Source organism: Mustela erminea, chromosome 3 (assembly GCF_009829155.1).
Source record: "Mustela erminea isolate mMusErm1 chromosome 3, mMusErm1.Pri, whole genome shotgun sequence".
Classification (NCBI taxonomy): Eukaryota; Metazoa; Chordata; class Mammalia; order Carnivora; family Mustelidae; genus Mustela; species Mustela erminea.
In genome coordinates, this window is record NC_045616.1 from 44,703,932 (window position 1) to 44,729,669 (window position 25,738).

The 25,738-nt window shown below is 37.0% G+C and overlaps 1 protein-coding gene across 2 annotated transcripts in view; it reads right to left on the reverse strand.

The window, feature by feature from the left end:
• The window catches only part of LNPEP (leucyl and cystinyl aminopeptidase), a 102,819-nt gene that overhangs the window by 29,459 nt on the left and 47,622 nt on the right, over positions 1-25,738 (reverse strand). For both annotated transcript variants that reach the window (XM_032335681.1, XM_032335682.1), the window contains exons 5-9: positions 8,714-8,834; positions 7,871-8,025; positions 5,584-5,697; positions 4,051-4,185; positions 102-233 (exon numbers count right to left, since the gene is read on the reverse strand). In XM_032335681.1, coding sequence (XP_032191572.1) covers positions 102-233; positions 4,051-4,185; positions 5,584-5,697; positions 7,871-8,025; positions 8,714-8,834 — 657 coding nt within the window. The remainder of the gene's footprint in view (positions 1-101; positions 234-4,050; positions 4,186-5,583; positions 5,698-7,870; positions 8,026-8,713; positions 8,835-25,738) is intronic.

Here is a 25,738-nt window from a genome sequence, read left to right on the forward strand (position 1 = left end):
AAATAACTATCCTTGGTACCATGGCTTAGTTATATACTTGATAAAAATATAAATAGAAGAACTCTTCTCTCAGAACTAAATGAAATATTTGGGTCACTTACCTCATTAAAACTATCCCACAGATCATCACTTCGAATGGATGCATAGCTATGATTATGCAGGTAAAAAACAATAGCATGTTGAAATACATCTTCACTGAGGTAAGTTTTCAGCATCAACAAGAGGGAAGCTCCCTATGTTAAAAAAAAAAGTGAGAAAAAGGGGAAATCATGGGAAATGAAATAAAGGTTATAGAATTGAGAACCTAAAATTCAAAATATAATTATTCTAAGTATATTCTTATAGAGAACCAGTTATAACACACAGTTATTACTGTCATATAATCAGATGTGAATTGTGCTCAGATTGTCTGAAAAATTATTTTAAGGGATTTGAGAAAAAATAATGGGAGCAGATTCCCACGTGCACTAATTCTACTATAAGCTATTTTATGTGGTCTGTCAGTTCCTGTCTCAGTGCTATGATAAGTGTTTATGAATACATCTTTAATAGAAAAGCATGCCACATTTTTCTGTGGAATCCCCATCCCAATCCCAGAGCTCAAAATACCAAAAGTTGAATTCATGAGTTCACTGCCAGAGATAATCAACAAGCAGAGCTCCAGAGGCCTCTCAGCTTGGGAGTACATTAATTTCCAGTTTTAGTACATCACGTTGCTAACAAAACGAAGATCTCTCTTCTTCCTGCAGAGTCACTTCAAATACGCTGGGAACTAGCGAATGCATAGGGCAGAAAGCATACACTAATAATTCCGAACCCGGCATGCAGCTGTTAAGGTTCTTCAGTGACACTAGTCACAGAAGCCCAGGTCATCATTTCCAAACATCATCTTTGGGCGGACTTCCCTGATTCAAGATAGAAAGAGTTCTCCAACTTCAAAAACAATTTATATCACTCCCTGCATCTGCTACAGATATGTATTTAATATATATATTTAGATATTTAGGTAGATATACATTTAAGTATGTACTTATAGATGTAGATATATACTTATTTCCTCTTCTAGACTATATGCTAGCTGAGGGAAAATCCAAAAAGCTCAAATCCAGTGACTAAAACAGCACTTAGTAACAAAGGTACTCAAATAATCTTTGAATTTCACTTCTGGTAAAAATGTAGCAGTATTAAGCCATCAAGATGATCAGATATAGACAACTCAACTTAATCCCTACTACTCCCTTTTTTCTATTTACTCCCTTTTTTCTATATTGTGCTTCATGTTGTTACTTTTTCTATCAACTTAAGTACTCATTCCTGTTCCCAACAGATCCCTTTCACCCCTGCATCACCAACTTTTCCTCACTACTGTTACATTCCCATTAACAAAAAAACTATGCAACATTCCTCATTTAAAGCAAATAAAAAATGTCCTTCCTTTCTTTAACCCCATGCCTCTTCCAGTTATCACCCTATTTCTTATACCCCCTTTGTAGTAAACTCCTTGAAAGAGCTGTCCACATCTGCCATCTCCATTTGCTCTCATCCAACCATCACTAAAAGTGTTTTTATCAAGGTCACTGGAGAACTTCATGGTGTCAAACCAATGGTAATTCCCACACTCAACTTATCAACCTGCTAGCAGCATTTGATATGACTGATTACTCACTCCCCCTTTAGAGTCTTTCTGCACTTGGCCTTGGGACACCCTCTTGATTCTTCCCCTAATCACTGTCCATCATTCTCAGTCTCTTGCTGGATCCTCATCTCCATGGAACCACCTCATTTTGGTGGCTCCTGGCATTTAAATTTTAGACCTTTTTCCTTTTATTTCAAAATTTACTTCCTAGTTGATCTCAACAGACACCCTGTATCAGAATTAGGCTTAGAGATTAAAAAACCCAGAAAGAATATGTCTGTCAAACACATTTCCCTAATCATGCTTATTTGTTCTTAAATACAATATTGGTAAATTACTCAGTGTCCCACTTTTTCCAATTATGTGGGATATTTGCCCAAATATTCGAAAATCCTGATTCCAAAATCCTGAAATAAGTAGTTAACCATACTGACAGGAGTTAGATATGCTGTAGAAACCAAATGATCAGAAGACACTGAATTCAGGGTTTAGGGGGTGGGAGTCAGAGGATGATGGAGCTCAGTCAAAACAAATCCTGAACAGCTCTGTACAAGAACAGAACCACAAGTTTAAACATTTTTGTCAACAGATCCAATACAGGCTTTAAAAATCACAGCAGCAGCAGCTCTGATTGGAATATATTTAATATAGCTAACTAAATTCCTGATTCCTTATTTGTTAACAGTATAACTATTTTCCATGCCAGTCAGGTGTTCGCCTGGAAAACATGGCTACCTCTTTGTTTACCTGCCTTACCCTGTCACTAAATCCTTCCAGAACTTCCCTCTACCCAGTGCTTTTACAGTCATCATTTTCCTTCTACTTTCAGTACCACTCCTAATTTCACACTTTGACCACATCGTGTTAGGACTTTAGCAGCAACCTTCTGACTTTAGATCTCCCTCCGTTTAAATCTACTTTGTAAGCTGGAACAAATTAGTTTTCCTAAACAGTAACTTTAATCAAGGAATTCCTCTGTTTGAAAAATCTTCTAAAGCTTACTATTGCTTACAGAAGAAAGGGCACATTCCTGATGGCATTCAGAACCTTCTACAACTGCCCCAACCTACCTTCCTCATCTTTCCCCTTCTCCACCTACGGCTTTCACCACAGTAAAGCATTTACTCCCTAAACAAAAATGTCTTGCCCATTAGCATTCCTGACTTTTCTTTGTAGACTTCACTGCCTTATTCCTGACCTACTCAGTGCTTCTCATTCCTCTTTATCTGTACTCTTTTTATTTTTTAATTCTCTTCAACTTCTGTTTTCCTCCAAAAAAGTTTTCTTCAAAATCCTAGGTAAAAAAAGTCTATACCATTCATTCTACCTGCATCAATTTTTTACTGCTTCACAAGCACCCACCACCTAAACTTTGAGTTTCTTGATGATATGGACTGTATCTCACAGGTTTTGTGTATTTCCTCTGTCCAGTACAGGAATTCATTTATTAATCAATTAATCTGACAGCCAGAGTAAGGAGGCAAATAAGCCCAAATATTCATGACTCCCATCACAACTGTGAGTGGTACTGTTCTGTTCTCTGACCTATGATGATCCTTTTTTTTTTTTTTTTTTTTTAAAGAGCATGAGTGGGGATGGGGGCAAGTTGCAGCAGTAAAGGAAGAAGAAAACTCCCCACTGAGCAGGAAGCCCAACACAGGGCTCGATCCCAGGACTCAGAGATCATGATCTGAACCAAAAGCAGACACTCAGCCATCTGAGCCACCAAGGTGCCCCTGATCTATGGTGATCCTAGTCAGGTTTCTAGTTTTCTGTTTTTGCTTTACTCCCAAACCTGGAATCTTATGTTTCTGGTCCTGCAATCTACTTTTCAGTTCTTACAATCTCTTTTTATTTATGTGTTTTGGCAATTGTGACTTTGGAACATGCCTCAATTGTCAATAACCCAGCCAAGGGCTTGCTTAGAACATCCTCTGGATATATTCTACCTGTAGATCTATAGACTGAACCAATATATGGCTGTATGATCTGATTAACTACTCAGAATACCAGTTTCAGAACTTAAATGAGAACAGAGATATGGAGAAAAACCCAGAAAAGTTAAAACCAAGATTTAAATAGAAGCAAACATGAAAATAATCTTAAAATATAATCTTTAAAGTAATCTAAATCATGCAGCTTGCTCACATATGAAATTAATTTGAGGGGTGCCTGGGTGGCTCAGTGGGTTCAGCCTCTGCGTTCGGCTCAGGTCATGATCTCAGGGTCCTGAGATCGAGCCCCGCATCGGGCTCTCTGCTCAGCAGGGAGACTGCTTCCCTCTTCCCTCTCTGCCTCTTGTGATCTCTCTCTCCCTCTGACAAATAAATAAATAAAATCTTAAAAAAAAAAAAAAAAGAAAGAAAGAAATTAATTTGAAACCCACTTCAGGTACTTGGTATATAAAGCAGTACCTTAAAATAGGAAAGAGAATCAAACATTTCTTCAATCTGTTCTGAAGATTCAACAGATGATGATGATATCGGATGAGATGAATTCAAGGAATCTTTCTTCATGGTTTTAAATCGAGCATCTAAGAAATCTTCATACTAGCAAAAACATCAAACAGATTAGGAAACCACAAAAAGTATCAAAGGCAAAGACAAGTATAGTAATTATTTATATGAGTTAGACTAATAACTGTTTAAGTTCATTATTAAAAAAAAATCTTCACTAGACTTTATAAAATAAGCTTTTAAAATGTAGGAATACAGCAACTTTCATTTGTATTCCTTAAATTAAAAAAAAATTATAACTTCCTAGCCACATGAAAAGCATTGTTTCCTAAACCACGCTGTAAGAATAAATTAAGAATCTATTACTAAAGCAACCAAATGTGCCAAGTCCAGAGAGAAAATCAAAGTAAATATTCTAAAATGGTTAGTGTACATTTTCAAAATAACATCTGAAATTAAAAAACAAAAATAAAAATTGGTCCTTCAGCCAACTTTTCATACATGGTTTCTATTAAGATAATAGACATTTCCCTTAACTGAGATTCATTCAAAATAAAATATGACTCTTAAATCGAATTCATTGATAGCCCAGTAGACAAGCTCCCCTAGAATATCCATTAGAAGGTTTTAAACATTCTGGGCACCACCAAGTGGTGAAACTGTATATCTCATTGCTCAATTAAGTAACACACATAGATTTAGAATATTTTGCTTAGTATTCTAGTTCCCTCTACCCACCTGAAGTTTTTGAACAGGACTTACATAAAAATTTCAGATTAAAAGCTCTTAAGAGTATCCCTATTTTGAAACAGTCTTGGAGCATATACCCAGGAAGTTTAATATAAAGTCAGAGAATTTTAGGGCTGAATGGGATCTTTATTTACACACTCCCACCTATTGGTTGGATTATTTGGCAATACCTATTGTACTATGGCCTGGTGTGTTCAAATATCTCTAATGATAGGAAACTTCTCCAGAGTCTAATAATACAGTATCATTATTATGACCTCTATGACAGAATGATATCCCAATGATATCCCTTTAGATATGGTTTGTATCTTAATAGGGCAAATTACTTGTCTGTATCAATCTATGTACATGTTACAAGAAGGATCATAGTAATAACAGAGAGATAGTATTGTTACACATTGTCTTAATTTCTTTCTCTCTTTATACAAACGATAAAATGTTTTGTTGTCCACAAAAGGTTTTTCAACTTTATCTACATTCCGTCAAGGAGAAGGGCTACATTTCTTAAAAATAAAATGTAACAAAGTGATTTAAAATGTTCATCTTAACAAAGTATAAAATAATTTCACATAACTTCAGCTTTCAATGAAACATTTCAATAAATAAAAGCTTAGTTTTCATTGCCAAATGTCAAGAGGTTGAAGATTTATCAGCAACAAGGATCAATTTTATCTTTCTAGAAACACTTTCATTTCTCCAAATGGCAAATATGAGAGTATGTATAATAAACGGTGTACTTACACTGGAGAGCTCTTTAAATATTTTTTCCAAAGAGAAATACTCCATGAATGTAGCAAACCCTTCATTTAGCCACAGATCGTTCCACCACTCCATTGTGACCAGATTACCAAACCACTGTGGGGAAAAAACAAACTACTAACCAACACAGTATTTACATTCTTAAAAATGTCCTAGTAATTGAATTGTCAGATTAATCACCTATATCCAGATTATAACTACTTAAAAATAGTTATTAGTTAAACAAACTACGTTCAAATTAAAGACCCATGAGAAAATCTGTATATATTTATTCTAAAATGAAAATAAAAATTTTAGTATTTTACTCCGTTAAATGGGAAAACAAGCAAGAAACACAATTAGCATATAATTAACACACACACTGTTTGCTAGGTAAAAACAGTTTTTAGCCACTTCATTAAAGTATTATTTCCTAGATAATAAAATTCTTTTACCTTCTAATATTAAGTTACTAAGATTATTTCCATCTATCTACAGCTATGCATGATAAGTAAGAAATAAATTTGTATGTGACAGATTTTCCTACATAAGCCCAGGCTTCATGTTTCTCCTCAGGCACCTGAGAGGAGGTATTTACAGGATTCAAAAAAGAATTCAAGTAATGTTCCTTAAGATAGTTGGCATGCATATAAATAAAGGACATCAGAAAGTTCTTTAAATGTCTTCTTTTATGATGTAACCATAAGAAGGATAACAATGATAGGAGACTCCCCTAAAAAAAAGTATCTCAAAAGTCCCCCAAATGGAGAGTGGTGGGTATGCAATTTAGTGTGGCCTACAGCTCATCTCAAACTAGCAGCAAAATAATATTACTAGGTATTGAAACAGAACAGTTTTGAGAATTATAAGAAGATGCTTTTCAAAGATATTATCTTTAAACCTGTTTCAGAGGAATATGGTTTCTAAGACTTAAAGCAGAAGTAACAGAGAAGTGGTGATGGGTGGCCCCAAGCAAAAAAGACCAAGAGGATATCCTCTAAAGGACAACGTGGCTATATGCCCAAAACCATGACTGTCAATAAGGACGTGCTTCAGATGTCAGCCTGTTATGAAGTGTTCACAAGGGCTCCAGAGTTGCACATATATGGTGTTGGAGACAGGAAGCAAACTGACCAGATCATGTGCTACTCTTCTTCCACATCTCCCTTCCGTCATGACACCCCCAAACCATACCCAACACTGTTTTGTTTTTTTTAGATTTTATTTATTTATTTGACAGAGAGAGAAATCACAAGTAGGCAGAGAGGCAGGCAGAGAGAGAGGGGGGAAGCAGTCTCCCTGCTGAGCAGAAAGCCCAATGCGGGGTTCGATCCCAGGACTCTGATATCATGACCTGAGCCGAAGGCAGAGCCACCCAGGCACCCCCATACCAACAATGTTAAGCCCCTCAGCAAGGGACAAAAGAAAGACAAGGTGCTGGGGAAGAAAACAGGATGTTCACATACCCACATAATTTTCTTTCTTTTTCTCCTTATCATACAAAGAGTACCCTCCTTCTCTCAAATTAACAAAGAACACTGTTTGAGCAGGAGAAGAAAACATAAATCTAGTCCTGACAACTACAGTCCAAGAGTTATGAGAACAGAGTGAAATTTAGGGGAGGGGTTTGTCTACCACAAAGCTATACTGAGCAGCTGGCATCTGTCAGGGGTGAAATAGATCTCTATCATTACAGGGCAAGAAAGGAGAGGCAGATCTTGAGTAGACAGTGGTCTTCAAGCCCAGTGCTGCCAATTATTAACTGTATGACTTTGGATAAGTCATTTATTTAAACTGAGTCAGTTTCCATATCTGTAAATTGGGATTATCACCTGCCTCAGAGCAGTTATAATAAGTAAGTGAGATAATGGATATGCAAATGCTTTATAAACTGTAAAATCCTACACAAACATGAGAAAGCATTTTCATTTGAAATCAAGTTTGTGTTAGAAAACACCCAGGGGCACCTGGGTGGCTCAGTCATTAAGCATCTGCCTTCAGCTCAGGTCATGATCTCAGGGTCCTGGGATTGAGACCCACATCAGGCTCCCTGCTTGACAGGAAGCCTGCTTCTCCTTCTCCCACTCCCCCTGCTTGTGTTCCTGCTCTCACTATCTCCCTGTCAAATAAATAAATAAATCTTAAAAAAAGAAAGAAAGAAAACACCACTTTATTATGAAAGAAGGCGATACTACAATAAAGTGCTAAATTTCTTATTAGCATCTAATTCTACTCTAAAACTCTAGGATATAAAAGAGAAATGAAATACAATATTCTTGGCTACTCATACCTGATGGGATAGCTCATGAGCAATAATTTTAGTAACCAGTTTTCTGTCCGCCACTGAAGAAGTATTGTTGTCATACAGAAGTGTTTCTTCTCGGAAGGTGAGCAAACCCCAATTTTCCATTGCTCCTGCTTCAAAGTCAGGAATAGCCACCAAATCTGGACATAAGAAAGAAGTGATCAACTTTCCTTCATTTAGGGCACTCCCTAAATAAAAATATTTTACCCATTGGTTTATCACTGTGAATCAAGAGACAGTGAGGTCATTTTATACTCAGCAAATGGAACCCTGCTCCTGTCTTGTACATTCCCCACCTGTCAGTCAGTTGAGAAAGACCTGAACCATCCCTTTAGAGTAACTGTTCCCCTGTCACTTAGCGAAGGAAGAGAAACCTAATTCCTTCACAATGAATCAACTTTCTAGAGCAGGGAGGATAAGGTGCAGATCCGACATTCCCCTATCTAGCTCCTGGTTAAATAGCTCTGATATGCTCTTGCTTTCCTGAGCTCCCAATACTCAATTCTTGTTATTTGAGTCAGGAATTTCTTAGGAAGTTAGAATTAGTCAAACTCCAGACTAAGCCCTAAGCAAATTCCCAAATACACAGCTTATACACTGTGTAAGCCCTTTTAACACCTCCATAAACTTCTAAATGTTTTAAGCTCCACATTTAGATGTTTTTATGGAATCTGAATAATCTCAACAAATAGAGACAATTTTTAAAGATTTAAGTGTTTCTTAGTTTTCTTTTAAAATAACTTTGGCAAAAGTTTTCTAAAAAAACATTTGCAAAATGAATCTAGGTTGTAAAAGCAATGAAAATCAGAGGCACTGTTTGATTCTTACCCAATTTCTTAAGCGGGTATTGAATTTCAAAGTAGTTTTGATAGAATTCAAGAAGCTTCACAGTTGTTTCCAAGGCATGATGAACTTGACCAATCTTTTCTGGTACAGCATATATAGAAACCTAAAAGAAAACATATATATGTATGTATATATGATGTAAAGACAGGTACAACCAAAATGGCATGATAGTCATGTGAATACTGTGAAGCATATGTGAGAACTGAAAAAAGAGTTTTATGAGATTTTATAGGACAGAAACTCTTGCTTCCAAATCAATAAGCCCCTGGAAAATTTAGCAAGTCACTTCCACACATGCCACCATGTTCAAAAACTTACTGATTTTTTTTTTTTTAAGATTTCATTCATTTATTTGACAGACAGAGATCACAAGTAGGCAGAGAGGGAGGCAGAGAGAGAGGAAGAAGCAGGCTTCCTGCTGAGCAGAGAGCCCAATGCGGGGCTTGATCCCAGGACCCTAGGATTATGACCTGAGCTGAAGGCAGAGGCTTTAACCCACTGAGCCACCCAGGTGCCCCCTGATTTTTTTTTAAGTTAACAGAACATCCCAAATAAACTATTTGGGTCATATCATAGCAACATACAAGCAGTTGCCTATTAATTTCATGATACGTATCTTCTCCATTACCTAAAGTTGCCCTTCCTTACCTATGAGCTATCAAGACTGAAAAATTTGAAGGACAAAACAAATTTTCCTCTTTTTAGCACTTTTACAGTACCTGGCATCAAACAGGCACTCAACACAGAGGAGTCACATAAGGGAGTTAGCTCTAAAGTAAACATACAAGGCAGAAATTACACATTTGTTGAAATTACCCTGGGAAAATCTGTTACAGACCAATGCATGCTTTGTCAGTAAGTATGGCAAGCCTGTTTTTCTTCTAGCCTTGGGATAGCTTACTTTTTTCCAGTTGTTGGCTTGTTTTCATGGGTCATGTTGTGTAAGAAATAATCATACCAAACAGAATCCAATGCTCAGTGAGTGGCACACAGTAACTAAAACCAACGAAGGGGATGATGAATCCATACTCCAATTACCCATTCCCTTCAGGATACATGCTCACAGGGGAGGCAGGCAGATCTGATTGCCCACATCATTTAAATCGCTATTTTTTCTCTCTTTTTCTAAGTGCATAAGTTAAACACATAAGCTATAACTAACTATAAACATCTTATTCAATAAGTATCAAAAGGCAAGTTTTAAGCAATTTTATGTTAAAAGCAATGGGTTCTTAAAAAGCATTATTGTTTTTCAGTTGATTGAAAAAAACAGAAGCCCTCTATACTCACCTGGGAATGTGAGATATGGCCAAGACATAGTAGAAAATAAAAACTTTAAAAAAAAATCTCAACTGATGGGAAATGGAGACTTACTGAATAAATCACCACTTGCAAAAAATGCACTGAACTCTAATTCAATTCTCTCATTAAAGGGCTAAAAAACTGTTGACAATTTCTAAAAAGTCAAATCGTTTTCAGTCAGAGTTGTCCTTATGTGGGGCTTTAGTCTACAGTTAATCACAAAAACATAGAGGTAACCCAGAATAAAAATTAAATGTAAGGAAAAAAAATTAAGTAAACAAAAATAAATCTCTGCTAGTTATATGACGTTGAGCAGTTTCGTTAACTCTCCTTGTTGGGTGAGAAAAGTAACTCCTACCTTCACTGGGTTGCTGGAAAGATTAAATGGGCTAATACATATATAGAACTTAGACTAGTTTATGACATGATATAAGTGTTCAATAAATGGTAGTTATTATTATTATTATTATTTTAAAAATACAGAAATGGGGTAAAATATGTGTGAGTAGAGCATTTGTGCCAATGGTTACTGGAAAAATAACCTATCTAGGACTAGAGTTAATCAGTTAAAACTATATTGTTAAGGGAACTATGAAAGAAATTTAACCTCTTGCCTCATGTGGCCAAGAGTACATCACCAGCCCAGGATTTTGCCATCTGTAGCCCTTAGTGACCAGTTTATTGAATGCAGTCACCACTTGCCAAAGGAACTATAAGCTCATTCCATTGATGTGTTACTTCCTGCATCCTTCCCCTCTGCAGTGAATGTTAGTGGGGGGAGGGTTCTTTTACACTAACTTCCATTGTAAATGACTATACCAAGATCACTAGGAATTTGAGACAAATCTTCATTATCTCTGCCTATTCTTTCCAGAAACACATATTTTATATTATAGTCAACACATTAACCTCCAAGATGCTATCCCAATGGAAATACCACCCATCTCCCCTAGATTCCTCCTCCAACATCCCTCTGCCACACATACCATTTGGCCATGCCTCTCTCTATGTGTGAAAGCACCTTTCTTTGGAGGAAAAGTAAAGGAGGAAGAAGAAATTCATGTGAAACTAAAATCTGACCAAGGGATCCATTTAGTTCCACTTCTGGAATACAGAGATTAGGAAAAAAGATAGTTTATTATTTTCTCTCCCCCGCCTTTTTTTCCCTTAAAGAATGATGTGCTATGAGTTCTCACTAGATAAATCATCTGGTAATTATAATTATTAGCAAGCTTGTTTTAAGAGCAAAAGAAGCAATAAGAAACAGAACAACCTAATTCAACAACAGCAAAGAAGTCTTGACCAGTACTCTGGGCTTGATAAGAGCACTCTAAACACTATTAAATGGAAGTCAACTAGCATTCAGACCTTAAGACTTACAGCTTAAAACATGGTATGTACATCTGATTAACCAGCACTGCACTCTATGATTCTACAAATTAGACCTGTCTATGATAAAAACAGAATCAGGCAATGGCAAAAATAAAAACCTCAAGACAAAGCGGTGTATTTCAAAACTGGTGTAGAATTTTCTAGGTAATTCTGGCATTTCTGAAAACAGAAAGAGGTATAAAGAACACTGAAGACCAGACAGAAATGATAAAAACAAATGTTCCTCTTTCTTTAAAACTTTGACAATGTAGTGACTTTATCACTAAAGAGGGCATTTCTAGCTCTTTGTTAAGACTGACATTAGTAAATAAAGCCCCGCTGCCTTATTCCTTATTCCTGAATCTTGTGAAATAGGCCTAATGTTAACTACTACACAAGATAGAATCCATCCTAAAGATTACCACATTTTAGTGTAAGAAAGATCCTTTGTTAGACTTCAAGTTGAGATTTATGGTCACCAACAGAAGTTATTTCTGTCACTGGGTGTAAGCAGCAACACATTGTGGTGGACAGTATAATCCTGACTCTCACTTACTATGTAATCTTGGGTCACTTAACGCAACCTCTTTGAGACAGTGTTTCTTCCTCAGCAATACAGGATTAATGTTTCCCTCTCGTGTGGTTTATGAATCAAAAAGGAATTTATAATGAGGCAAGACAAAGGCCAGCACAGAGTATAGCTCCATGAGTATTAGAGTCTTCCCTCATCCTAATAAAAAGAGAGAAAATTAATGAAACAACTGTTTATTTGTATAACTTTTTTTTTTTTTAGAACACGTTTTGAAATATGCCGGTGCTGGGTAGCATTAAAAGTTATGACTTTACAATCAGAAAAAGACAATTATCATATGATCTCTCTGACATGAGGAACTTGAGATGCAGGGCAGGGGGTTGTGGGGGCTAGGGAAGGAAAAAATCAAACAAGATGGATTCGGGAGGGAGACTACCCATAGGAGACTCTTAATCTCATGAAACAAACTGAGGGTTGCTGGGGGGTGGGGTAGGGAGATCATGGCTGTGGGGTGATGGACACTGGGGAGAGTATGTGCTATGGTGAGTGCTGTGAAATGTGTAAGCCTGATGATTCACAGACCTGTACCCCTGGGGCAAATAATACATATGTTAATAAAAATAATTTTTAATAGTTATGACTTTATATTCACAGACATATAAGGAAGTTTATGTATGTTTGCCAAATGGATAAATAAAGAGTACCGTGTGTGTGTGTGTGTGTGTGTGTGTGTGTGTGTGTATTACTATCTCCCAGGCAGTAAGTATTTTACAAAAAAAATCACCATTTAATCCTTGAGAGGGCAGGCTAATATAGGCAATACAGTATTAGATTTGTAGAAGGTGAGGTTTAGGCAGGATTACAGAGGAATCTGCTCTCTTGAGCACATCCTAGGAAGCTGTAGAGGAGGGACTCCAGAGTGCATGTTTAACCATGTTGCTTCATAACACACAGAAATTAAAAGGAAAGAAAAAGCCACCCCAAATTCCTCTCTATCTCAGTCTCAATCAATCACTTTCATGCTATCTCCATTTCCCCTGCCCCCCTCTCTATATATGAGAATAAGGTATATATCTGAGCAGTGAATAGTTCAGCTTGGCCAAATCCATACTGAAGCAATGAGAAACAAAGACGGATTTCTGAGAGAGCCCTGAAGATGTGAATGATGACTTTAAGTATAATCCTAGAGGCAGTAAGAAGGAAGGAGGAAGGGAGGAAGGCACAGAGGGGAAAGAAAAAGCCAAGACTGCATATATTTTGGGACACAATAAAAAGTGCTGGGGATTTTATATCAAAGAGTGTGATAATTACAACAGAGATGTAACTAAAGTGCTATGAAAGATCACAGAGGGAATGATTAATCCCAGCTGGGGAAAGAATGAACTGCTTCAAGGAGAGGATGGTATTCAGCTGGGTTTTGAGAAGCAAACCTGACTCTCCTCGGTTGAGCCTTTGGGATTTTATCCAGGCTGCAACATCTGAATCAATAGCCCGATCTGTGGTGTGATGCTTGAAGAAAAATTAATTGAATTTTATCAGATTTAAACCAACCTCACTATCCTTTTCAAAGGATTCAGAAAAATTCTTTGGTTTAGACTTGAAAAAAACTCTTTCAGGCCAAAGATTTGTAAATCATTTAAGCACTTGGCCACTACATAGTCTACACCTAACATTGAATGCTGAAACTTCCTGAGTCATTCCATCTTTTACTGCTGAGCATAATGGCATAGGGTATCACTGCTGATGAAAAGCCATAATCCTCATCTCTGCCCTTACCTCTCAGAGTTATGCAGTAGCCATTATAAGCTTTTCTAACAGAATGAGTATATGCTTTTTGATTAGCAAAATCTAAATATAATGTGATTAAAATAAAGCTTTAAATCTAAAAAGGAAAGCCAGCTCCAACTGAATGTGCTCAATGAGTAAAAATATTCCCTGAGGTGATCAAAATATGAAAAAAAATCTAAAGATTATATTTCTATCATGAAGAATAATCATTTTTAGTTTAAAAAAGACCCTTTCTCCTATAGTGTTAGTGTATAAAAATATTAACTAGGTCTCTATGGTGAAATTAAAGAGTAAAATCTAAACGAATAATCATTTATTGACAGGGACTAATGACATAGAAAAGCAGAAAAGCCTAATTAGAACAAATAATTTTTACAAGTTATAGATACATAAGACCTTTAAATAGTCTTACTCACTATTCTAAGGAAACTCAATCTGAACTTCCTCTTTTAAGAAGGAAGATTAAATTAACTTTTATAACCTGGGGTTTATCTCCTAACTACATTTGTACACTATCTCTTAAATCTGCATGTTTTAGATATAGTGCTGTCCAATAAAATTTTCTGCACTGATGGAAATGTTCAATATTCATGATATGCAACTTAGTAACCACTAGCCACAAGAACACTAGAAATGTGACTACTCAGACTTGAGGAAGTGAGTTTTAAATTTAAATTAATTTTTTGCAACTTTACATATTGATATAATTAACACGTAACATTGTGAAAGTTGAAGGTGTGCAATGTGTTGCTTTGATACACTGTTATACTGTGAAATGATTACCACAGTAGTATTACTTAGGACACCTCCATCACCTCACATAATTACCGATTCTTTTCTGTGATGAGAACTTTCAAGATCTAGTCTCTCAGCAACTTTCAAGCATATAATGCAGCATTCTTAATTACAGTCACTATGCTATACATTAGATCTCAAACTTATAACTGGAAGTTTATACCGTTGGACCAACATTTTCCTATTTTCACCCTCACCACCATTCTAGTCACTAAAAGTTCAGCTTTCTTAGATTCTTCATGTGAGATTATATATAAAGTCTTTGTCTATTAACTTACGTTATTTATGTCATTTAACATAATGCCCTCCAGGTCCATCTATATTATTGCAAATGGAAGGATCTCCTTCTTTCTCATGGCTAAATAATAATCTATAATATGTTTACCACACCTTTTCTCTCCATTCATCTGCAAAGACCTTTAGGTTGTTTCCGTATCTTGGCTGTTGTGAATAATCTGACAGCAGACATGGGGGAGTAGATATCTCTTTGAGAGCCTGGTTACATTTCCTTTGGATGTATACCCAGAAGTAGGATTGCTGGATCATATGGTAGTTCTATTTTTAATTTTTTGAGGTACGTCCACATTGCTTTCCATAGGGGCTTTATCAGTTCACATTCTACCAAGAGTGCACAAGGGTTCCCCTTTCCACCACATCTTCATGGAGGTCATTTTAACAATTGTGAGGTAATATCTCCTTGAAGTTTGGTTTGCATTTCCCTTGTGATTGGTGATGTTGAGCACCTTTTCATGTACTTGCTGGTCACTTCTATGTCTTCTTTGGGAAAATATCAGTTCAGTTCCTCTATTTTTTTTTTTTAAGATTTTATTTTTAAGTACTCTCTACACCCAATGTAGGACAAACTCACAACTTCAAGATCAAGAGCTGCATGCTCTGCGGACTGAGAGAGACAGGCACCTCTCCTCTACCTATTTCTAAATCAGATTGTTTATATATATTTTTGCTAATGAGTTATAGGAGTTCCTTATATATCTTGGATATTAATCCCTTATCATATATATGATTTGCAAATACTTGCTCCCATTCTTTCGGTTGCCTTTTCATTCTGTTGATGTTTCTTTTTGCTGTGCATAAGCTCTTTTTTTTAAAGATTTATTTATTGGTAGATTTATTTATTTATTTATTTATTTATTTATTGGCTCTTTTTTTTAAAGATTCATTTATTTACACAGAGAGAGATCACAAGCAGGGGGAGCTGCAGAGGAAGAAGGAGAAGCAGGCTCCCCAGTGAGCAAAGAGCCATTGCAGAGCTCAATCCCAGAACCCTGGGATCATCACCTGAGCCAAAGGCAAATGCTTAACTGACTGAGCCACCCAGGCATCCCTGTGCAGAAGCTCTTTAGTTTGATGTAGTCCCACTTACTGATTTTTGCTTTTGTTGCTTGTGTTTTGGTGTCGTATACAAGAAATCATTACCAAGACCAATGTCAAGGAGGTTTTTTTTTCCTCCTAGAAAGAAGTCTTATGGTTTCAGACCTTATGTTTAAGTCTTTAATAGGTTTAATTTTTTTGAGTGATGTAAGACGAGAGTCCAATTTCATTCTTAAACGTGATTGTCCAGTTTTCCAAGCACCATTTATTAAAGAGCATATCCTTTCCCCACTGAGTATTCTTGGCTTCCTTGTTATATATATGAGTCGACCAGTTATGCATTTTTTTTCTGGGTTCTTAATTCCGTTTCTTGGTCAATGTGTCTATTTTTATGCCAGCACCATATTCTCTTGATTAGTATACATATGTACACATATACATATATTAGTACACATACATAGTTTTGATTACCATAGTTTTGTAGTATAGATTGAAATTTGGAAGTGTGATATCTCCAGCTTTGTTCTTTCTGAAGAATTTTCTAGATATTCAAGGTCTGTGGTTCCACACACATTTTAGAATTCTTGCCCTTTTTTTTTTCTGTGAAAAATGCCATTGAAATTTTTATAGGAACTGCACTGAATCTATAAATGGCTTTGTGTAGTATGGACATTTTAACAATATTATTTCTGATTCATGAACATGGTATATATTTCCATTTATTTTGTCTTCTTTAATTTCTTTTAACAAAATCTTATAGTTTTCAGTGTAAAGATCTTTCACCTCCTTTGCTAAATTTATTCCTAAGTATTTTATTGGTTTTAAATGCTATCATGAATGGGGTATTCTTTATTTATTTTTCAGACATTTCATTGTTAGTATACAGGAATTCAACTGACTTCTGTATGCTGGTTTGAATCGGGCAACTTCACCAAATTCATTGATTAGTTCTAACAGTTTTTTGGTAGAGTCTTTAGGATTTTCTATACATAATATCGTATCATTTGCAAATAAAGACAATTTCACTTCTTCCTTTCCAATATGAATGTCTTGCATTTCTTTTTTCTTTTTTTAAAGATTTTATTTATTTATTTGACAGAGATCACAAGTAAGCAGAGTCAGGCAGAGAGAGAGGAGGAGGCAGGCTCCCCACCGAGCAGAGAGTATGATGAGGGGCTCAATCCCAGGACCCTGAGAACATGACCCAAGTCAAAGGCAGAGGCTTTAACCCACTGAGCCACCCAGGTACCCCTTGCATTTCTTTCCTTTCTTTTTTATTTTTTAATGAACTTTTTTTTTTTAAAAATAAACATATAATGCATTTTTAGCCCCAGGGATACAGGTCTGTGAATTGCCAGGTTTACACACTTCACAGCACTCACCACAGCACACACCCCCACCCCAATGTCCATAACCCCACCACCCTCTCCCGACTCCCCTCCCCACAGCAACCCTCAGTTTTTTCTGGGAGATTAAGAGTTTTTTATGGTTTGTCTCCCTCCTGATCCCATCTTGTTTCATTTATTCTTTTGTACCCCCCAAACCCCCCATGTTGCATCTCCACTTCCTCATATCAGGGAGATCGTATGATAGTTGTCTTTCTCTGATTGACTTATTTCGCTAAGCATAATACCCTCTAGTTCCATCCACGTTGTCGCAAATGGCAAGATTTCATTTCTTTTGATGGCTGCATAGTTTTCCGTTTTATATATATATATATCTCACATCTTCTATATCCATTCTTCTGTTGATGGGCATCTAGATTCTTTCCATAGTTTGGCTATTGTGGACACTGCTGCTATAAACATTCGGGTGCACGTGCCCCTTTGGATCACTACGTTTGCATTTTAGGGTAAATACCCAGTAGTGCAATTGCTGGGTCCATGGGATAGCTCTATTTTCAACTTTTTGAGGAACCTCCATACTGTTTTCCAGAGTGGTTGCACCAGCTTGCATTCCCACCAACAGTGTAGGAGGGTTCCCCTTTCTCCGCATCCTTGCCAGCATCTGTCATTTCCTAACTTGTTAATTTTAGCCATTCTGACTGGTGTGAGGTGATATCTCATTGTGGTTTTGGTTTGAATTTCCCTGATGCTGAGTGACATAGAGCACTTTTTCATCTGTCTGTTGGCCATCTGATGTCTTCTTTGCAGAAAAGTCTGTTGATGTCCTCTGCCCATTTCTTGATTGGATTATTTGTTCTTTGGGTGTTGAGTTTGCTAAGCTCTTTATAGATTTTGGATACTAGCCCTTTATCTAATATGTCATTTGCAAATATCTTCTCCCATTCTGACAGTTGTCTTTTGGTTCTGTTAACTGTTTCCTTTGTGCAAAAGCTTTTGATCTTGATGAAGTCCCAATAGTTCGTTTTTGCCCTTGCTTCCCTTGCCTTTGGCGATGTTCCTAGGAAGAAGTTGCTGTGGCTGATGTCAAAGAGGCTGCTGCCTGTGTTCTCCTTAAGGATTTTGATGGATTCCTGTCTTACAATGAGGTCTTTCATTCATTTTGAGTCTATTTTTGTGTGTGGTGTAAGGAGATGGTCCAGTATCATTCTTCTGCATGTGGCTGTCCAATTTTCCCAACACCATTTGCTGAAGAGGCTCTCTTTTTTCCACTGGACATTCCTTCCTGTTTTATCAAAGATTAGTTGACCATAGAGTTGAGGGTCTATTTCTGGGCTCTCTATTCTGTTCCACTGATCTATGTGTCTGTTTTTATGACAGTACCATACTGTCCTGATGATGACAGCTTTGTAATAGAGTTTGAAGTCTGGAAATGTGATGCCACCAACTTTGGCTTTTTTTTTCAATATCCCTTTGGCTATTCGAGGTCTTTTCTGGTTCCATATAAATTTTAGGATTAATTGTTCCATCTCCTTGAAAAAAATGGATGGGATTTTGATAGGGATTGAATTAAATGTGTAGATTGCTTTAGGTAGCATAGACATTTTCACAATATTTGTTCTTCCAATCCAGGAGCATGGAATATTTTTCCATTTCTTTGTGTCTTCCTCAATTTCTTTCATGAGTACTTTATAGTTTTCTGAGTACAGATTCTTTGCCTCTTTGGTTAGGTTTATTCCTAGGTATCTTATGGTTTTTGGTGCAATTGTAAATGGGATTGACTCCTTAATTTCTTTCTTCTGTCTTCTTGTTGTTGTAAAGAAATGCAACTGATTTCTGTGCATTGATTTTATATCCTGACACTTTACTGGATTCCTGTACAAGTTCTAGCAGTTTTGGAGTGGAGCCTTTTGGGTTTTCCACATATACTATCATGTCATCTGCAAAGAGTGATAGTTTGATTTCTTATTTGCTGATTTGGATACCTTGAATTTCTTTTTGTTGTCTGATTGCTGAGGCTAGGACTGCTAGTACACATGTTGAATAGCATTAGTGAAAGAGGACATCCCTGCCGTGTTCCTGATCTTAGTGGAAAAGCTTTCAGTTTTTCTCCATTGAGAATGATATTTGTGGTGGGTTTTTCATAGATGGCTTTGATAATATTGAGGTATGTGCCCTCTACTCCTACACTTTGAAGAGTTTTGATCAGGAAGGGATGCTGTACTTTGTCAAATGTTTTTCAGCATCTATTGAGAGTATCATATGGTTCTCATTCTTTTCTTTTATTAATGTGTTGTATCACACTGATTGATTTGCAGATGTTGAACCAATCTTGCAGCCCTGGAATAAATCCCCTTTGGTCGTGGTGAATAATCCTTTTAATGTACTGTTGGATCCTACTGGCTAGTATTTTGGTGAGAATTTTTGCATCTGTGTTCATCAAGGATATTGGTCTGCAATTCTCTTTTTTGATGGGATCCTTGTCTGGTTTTGGGATCAAGGTGATGCTGGCCTCATAAAATGAATTTGGAAGTTTTCCTTCCATTTCTATTTTCTGGAACAGTTTCAGGAGAATAGGAACTAATCCTTCTTTAAATGTTTGGTAGAACTCCCCTGGGAAGCCATCTAGCCCTGGGCGTGCATTTGTTTGGAGATTTTTGATGACTGTTTCAATCTCCTTACTGGTTATGGGTCTGTTCAGGTTTTCTATTTCTTCCTGGTTCAGTTGTGGTAGTTTATATGTCTCCAGGAATGCATCCATTTCTTCCAGATTATCAAATTTGTTGGTGTAGAGTTGCTCATAGTATGTTCTTATAATTGTTTGTATTTCTTTGCTGTTGGTTATGATCTCTCCTCTTTCATTCATGATTTCATTTATTTGCATCCTTTCTCTCTCTCTCTCTCTCTTTTTTTTTTTATAAGTCTGGCCAGGGGTTTATCAATCTTATTAATTCTTTCAAAGAACCAGCTCCTAGTTTCATTGATTTTTCCTATGGTTTTTTTGTTTTGTTTTTGGTTTCTATTTTATTATTTCTCTTCTCCTGCTGGGTTTAGGTTTTCTTTGTTTTTCTTTCTCCAGCTCCTTTAGGTGTATGGTTAGGTTGTGTATTTGAGAACTTAACTTGTTCCTTGAGAAAGGCTTGTATTGCTATATATTTTCCTCTCAGGACTGCCTTTGCTGTGTCTCACAGATTTTGAATAGTTGTGTTCTCATTATCATTTGTTTCCATGAATTTTTTCAATTCTTCTTTAATTTTCTAGTTGACCCATTCATTCTTTAGAAGGATGCTGTTTAGTCTCCATGTATTTGGGTTCTTTCCAAATTTCCTCCTGTGATTGAGCTCTAGCTTCAGAGCATTGTGGTCTGAAAATGTGCAGGAAATGATCCCAATCTTTTGATACTGGTTGAGACCTGCTTTATGACCCAGGAGGTGATCTATTCTGGAGAATGTTCCACATGCACTAGAGAAGAATATGTATTCTGTTGTTTTGGGATGGAATGTTCTGAATATATCTGTGATGTCCATCTGTTCCAGTGTATCATTTAAGGCCTTTATTTCCTTGTTAATCTTTTGCTTGGATGATCTGTCCATTTCACTGAGGGGAGTGTTAAAGCCCCCTACTATTATTGTATTATTGTCAATGTGTTTCTTTGATTTTGTTATTAATTGGTTTATATAGTTAGCTGCTCCCATGTTAGGGGCATAGATATTTAAAATTTTTAGAGCTTCTTGTTGGACAGATCCTTTGAATATGATATAGTGTCCTTCCTCATCTCTTATTAGAGGCGTTGGCTTAAAATCTAATTGATCTGATATAAGAATTGCCACCCCAGCTTTCTTTTGATGTCCATTAGCATGATAAATTGTTTTCCACCCCCTCACTTTAAATCTGGAGGTGTCTTCGGGTCTAAAATGAGTTTCTTGTAGGCAACATATTGATGGGTTTTGTTTTTTTATCCATTCTGATACCCTGTGTCTTTTGATTGGGGCATTTAACCCATTAACATTCAGGGTAAATATTGAGAGATATGAATTTAGTGCCATTATATTGCCTGTAAGGTGACTGTTACTGTATATTGTCTCTGTTTCTTTCTGATCTACTACTTTTAGGCTCTCTCTTTGCTTAGAGGACCACTTTCAATATTTCCTGTAGAGCTGTTTCCAAACAGTTTTTGTTTGTCCTGGAAGCTTTTTATCTCTCCTTCTGTTTTCAGTGATAGCCTAGCTAGTATTCTTGGCTGCATGTTTTTCTTGTTTAGTGCTCTGAATATATCATGCCAGTTCTTTCTGGCCTGCCATGTCTCTGTGGATAAGTCCACTGCCAATCTAATATTTTTACCATTGTATGTTACAGACTTCTCTTCCTGGGCTGCTTTCAGGATTTTCTCTTTGTCGCTAAGACTTTAGTAAATTTTACTATTAGGTGACGGGGTGTAGACATATTCTTATTGATTTTGAGGGGGGTTCTGCTCCTCCTGGATTTTGATGCTTGTTCCCTTTGCCATATTAGGGAAATTTTCTCTAATAATTCTCTCCAATATACCTTCTGTTCCCCTCTCTCTTTCTTCTTCTGGAATCCCAATTATTCTAATGTTGTTTGGTCTTATAGTGTCACTTATCTCTCGATTTCTCCCTCATGGTCCAGTATTTGTTTGTCTCTCTTTTGTTCAGCTTCTTTATTCTCTATCATTTGCTCTTTTATATCACTAAGTCTTCTACCTCGTTTATCCTAGCGTAAGAGCCTCCATTTTTTATTGCACCTCATTAATAGTTTTTTTGATTTCAACTTGGTTAGATTTTCGTTCTTTTATTTCTCCAGAAAGGGCTTTTATCTCTCCAGGGAGGGTTTCTCCAATATCTTCCATGCCTTTTTCGAGCCTGGCTAGAATCTTGTGAATCACCATTCTGAACTCTAGATCTGACATATAACCAATGTCCATATTGATTAGGTCCCTAGCCTTCGGTACTGCCTCTTGTTTTTTTTTTTTTTTTTTTTTTTTTTTTTTTTTTGTGGTGAGTTTCTCCGCCTTGTCATTTTGCCCAGATAAGAATATATGAAGGAGCAAGTAAAATACTAAAAGGGTGGCAAACACCCCAGGAAAATGTGCTTTAACCAAATCAAAAGAGACCCCAAATCGTAGGGGGGAGAGAAAGGGGATAAAAAGAAGTTCGGAAATAAAAAAAATTAGAAAAAGAAAAGAAATAAAGAAAAAATATTAAAAAGAAATATATATATGTATATATATATATTATATATATTAGACTCATGACTAGAACAGGGTCACCCACTTAATTTGGGGAGTATTTTGGTCTCTTAGAAGAAACTACCTCCCAAAATTTTAGTTTGTTTATTTATTTACTTATTTATTTGACAGAGAGAGAGATCACAAGTAGGCAGAGAGGCAGGCAGAGTGAGAGGGAAGAAGCAGGCTCACCGCTGAGCAGAGAGCCCAATGTGGGGCTCGGTTACAGTACCCTGGGATCATGACCTGAGCTGAAGGCAGAGGCTTTAATCCACTGAGCCACCCAGATGCCCCCCTCCCAAAATTTTAAAGAATGAAAAACATATGTAAGGGTAAACACAATGAAGGGATGGAATATGCCTATAAAGATGGAAAAAAAAAAACATTTTTTTTTAAATTTCTAAAAAAGGAGTTGATAAAGTAAGTTGGTTAGGAGAATAAAGAGAAAGAAAGTGGAGAGAATTTGCTTGGGCTGGAGACTAGAACAAGCCCGGAGCTAGATTTAGGGTATATTTTGATCTATTAGAAGAAGTTGTACCCCAAATTTTTTTAGAAGAAAAAACTGTATGTATATACAAAAAATAAAGTTAGATACAATGAAGGATAAAATATGACTATAATAATGAAGGTTCAAAAAAGATTATTATTATTATTTTTTAATGAAAGGTATTTTTAAGATAATCTAGCTAAAAACATTAAGAGGAAAGGGTAAAAGTTAAAAAAAAATTAGCAGAAGAAAAAAAATAAAATTAAAAAAAATTAATTAACTGAAAGACTAAAGAATCATGGGGAGAAAACCATGAATTCCATGCTTTGCTTTCTCCTCTGGAATTCTGCTGTTCTCCTTGATAAGTGAACTTGGTCTTGGCTGGATTTCTTGTTTATCTTTTGGGGGAGGGGCCTGTTGTGATTCTCAAGTGTCTTTGCTTGAGGTGGAATTGCACCACACCCTTAAGGGGCCAGGCTAAGTAATCCACTTGGGTTCACTTTCAGGAGCTTTTGATCCCTGAACGCTTTCCGTACAGTTCCGGAGGATGGGAATGAAAATGGCGGCCTCCTAGTCTCTGGCCCAGAGGAGCCGAGAGCTCGGGGTCCCACTCCTCAGTGCGCCCTCAGAGAAAAGCCCCCAATCACTCCCGTTTCCCTGGCCTCCGGCTGCACTCCGAGCTCACCCAGCCTGTGACCAAGCGTCTCTGTCTCTGGCACACAGCTCTGCCTGGAGTCTCCGACCCCGCAGATCCCTGAGCTCCCCCAGGGGATGCCTCCTTGGATCTTGTGGGGACCTCCCTCACAGAGCAGTGGCCTGTGTCACGGACTACTGTTCAAGGTAAGCCCAAGTTGAGAGCTCACTTCTCAGCTCCGTCTCTGTAGCCGGCTTCCCCGCTCCAATACCTGCAAGCTCTGTGACACTCAGACACCCCTGATCCTTCTGTGACCCAACAGGACTTGGGGCCACGCTGACCCCGCGTGGGCTTCACCCCAGTTTAGCCTCTGGAGCAATGTCCCTCAGTGGAGCAGACTTTTAAAAGTCCTGATTTTGTCCTCCATTCTTCCACCGCTTGCCTGGAGCTGGTCCCTCCCTCTGTGGTCTATCTTCCCGTGGCTTTGGATTCATTTCACCGGTCCTACCTTTCAGAAAAGTAGTCGATTTTCTGTTTCTAGCATTGTTGCTCTTCTCTTCGATCTCCTATTGGATTTGTAGGTGTTCCCAGTGGTTTGATAAGCTACTTAGCTGATCTCCTGTTACCTGATGTAGTCTCAGCCTGCTACTTCTCCTCCATCTTGACCCCTCCGCATTTCTTTCTCCTTGTCTAAGTTCTCCAGCTAAGATTTCAAGTACTATTTTAAATAAGAGTGGTGAGAGTGGGCACCCTTTCTTGTTCCTGATCTTCAGCCTTTCACTGTTGAGTATAATGTTACCTGTGGGCTTGTCATATATGGCCTTTTATTATGTTGAGTTATACTCTTCTATACCTAATTTGTTTAAAGTTTTTTAATCAGGAAAGGAAGCTATACTTTGTCAAATACTTTTTCTGCAGCTATTGAGATGATCATGTGCTACTTATCTCTCATTCTATTAATGTGCTGTATCATATTTAGGATTTGCATATGATGAAACATCTTGTATCCCAGCGATAAATCCCCTTTGATCATGGTCTATGATCCTTTTAATGTGCTACTGAATTCAATTTGCTAACATTTTCTTAAGAACTTTGTACAGAGACAACTACTGCATGTATATTCATCAGGGACATTGGCCTATAGTTTTCTTCTGATGTTCTTATCTGGCTTCGATATGAGGGTAATGCTAGTCTCGTAAAGTAAGTCAGGAAGTATTTCCTCCTTTCCAATTATTTAGAGTTTGAGAAGAATTGGCATTTTTTTCTTTAATGTTTGGTAGAATTCACCAGAGAGACCACCTGATCCTGGACTTTCTTTGCTGGGAGGTTTTTGATTACTGATTCAATCTCTCTACTCATTTCTGATCTGTTCAGATGTTTTATGTCTTCATGACTCAGTCTTGTTAGGTTGTATGTTTCTAGGAATTTATGCATTTTTTCTAGATTATCCATTTTATTGGCCTATAATTGCTCATAGTAGTCTCTTATGTTCCTTTGTATTTCTGTGTTATCAATGGTAATGCCTCTTTCATTTCCGATTTTGAATCTCATGTTTTCTTAGTCCAAGTAAAGGTCTGTCATTTTTATTTATTTTTCAAAAAAACAAAAATAAAAAAACCTGGCTCCAGTTTCACTGATCTTTTCTAATGTTTCTCTGTTACCTCTTTCATTTATTTGTCTTCTGATCTTTGTTATTTCCTTTCTTCTGTTAACTTTGAATTTAGTTTGTTCTTTTTCTGGTTCCTTGAGGTATAAAATCAGGTTGTTTATTTGGGATCTTTCTTGTTTCTTAACATAGGCATTTATCACTCAAAATATCCTTCTCAGAACTGCTTTTTATGCATTCTGTTGGATGCATACACCACCACATGATACTGTAAGAGTATTCTGAATTTGGCTATATACTTACCTTTACCAGTGTGTTGTGTATTTTCATTTTACTAATTAGTGTCCTTTTTTTCAGCTGGAAGCACTCCTTTCAGCACTTTTTAAGGGAGAGCTAATGGTGAAGGATTCCTTCAGCTTTTGTCTGGGAAAGTCTCTCTCTCTTTCATTTCTGTAGGAAAACACTGTCAGACAAGAGTATTTTGACTGGCAGTTCTTTCTTTCAGCACCTTGAATCATCTGACTCTCTTCTGGTTGCTAAGTTCTCTGCAGAGAATCCACTGATAGACATAT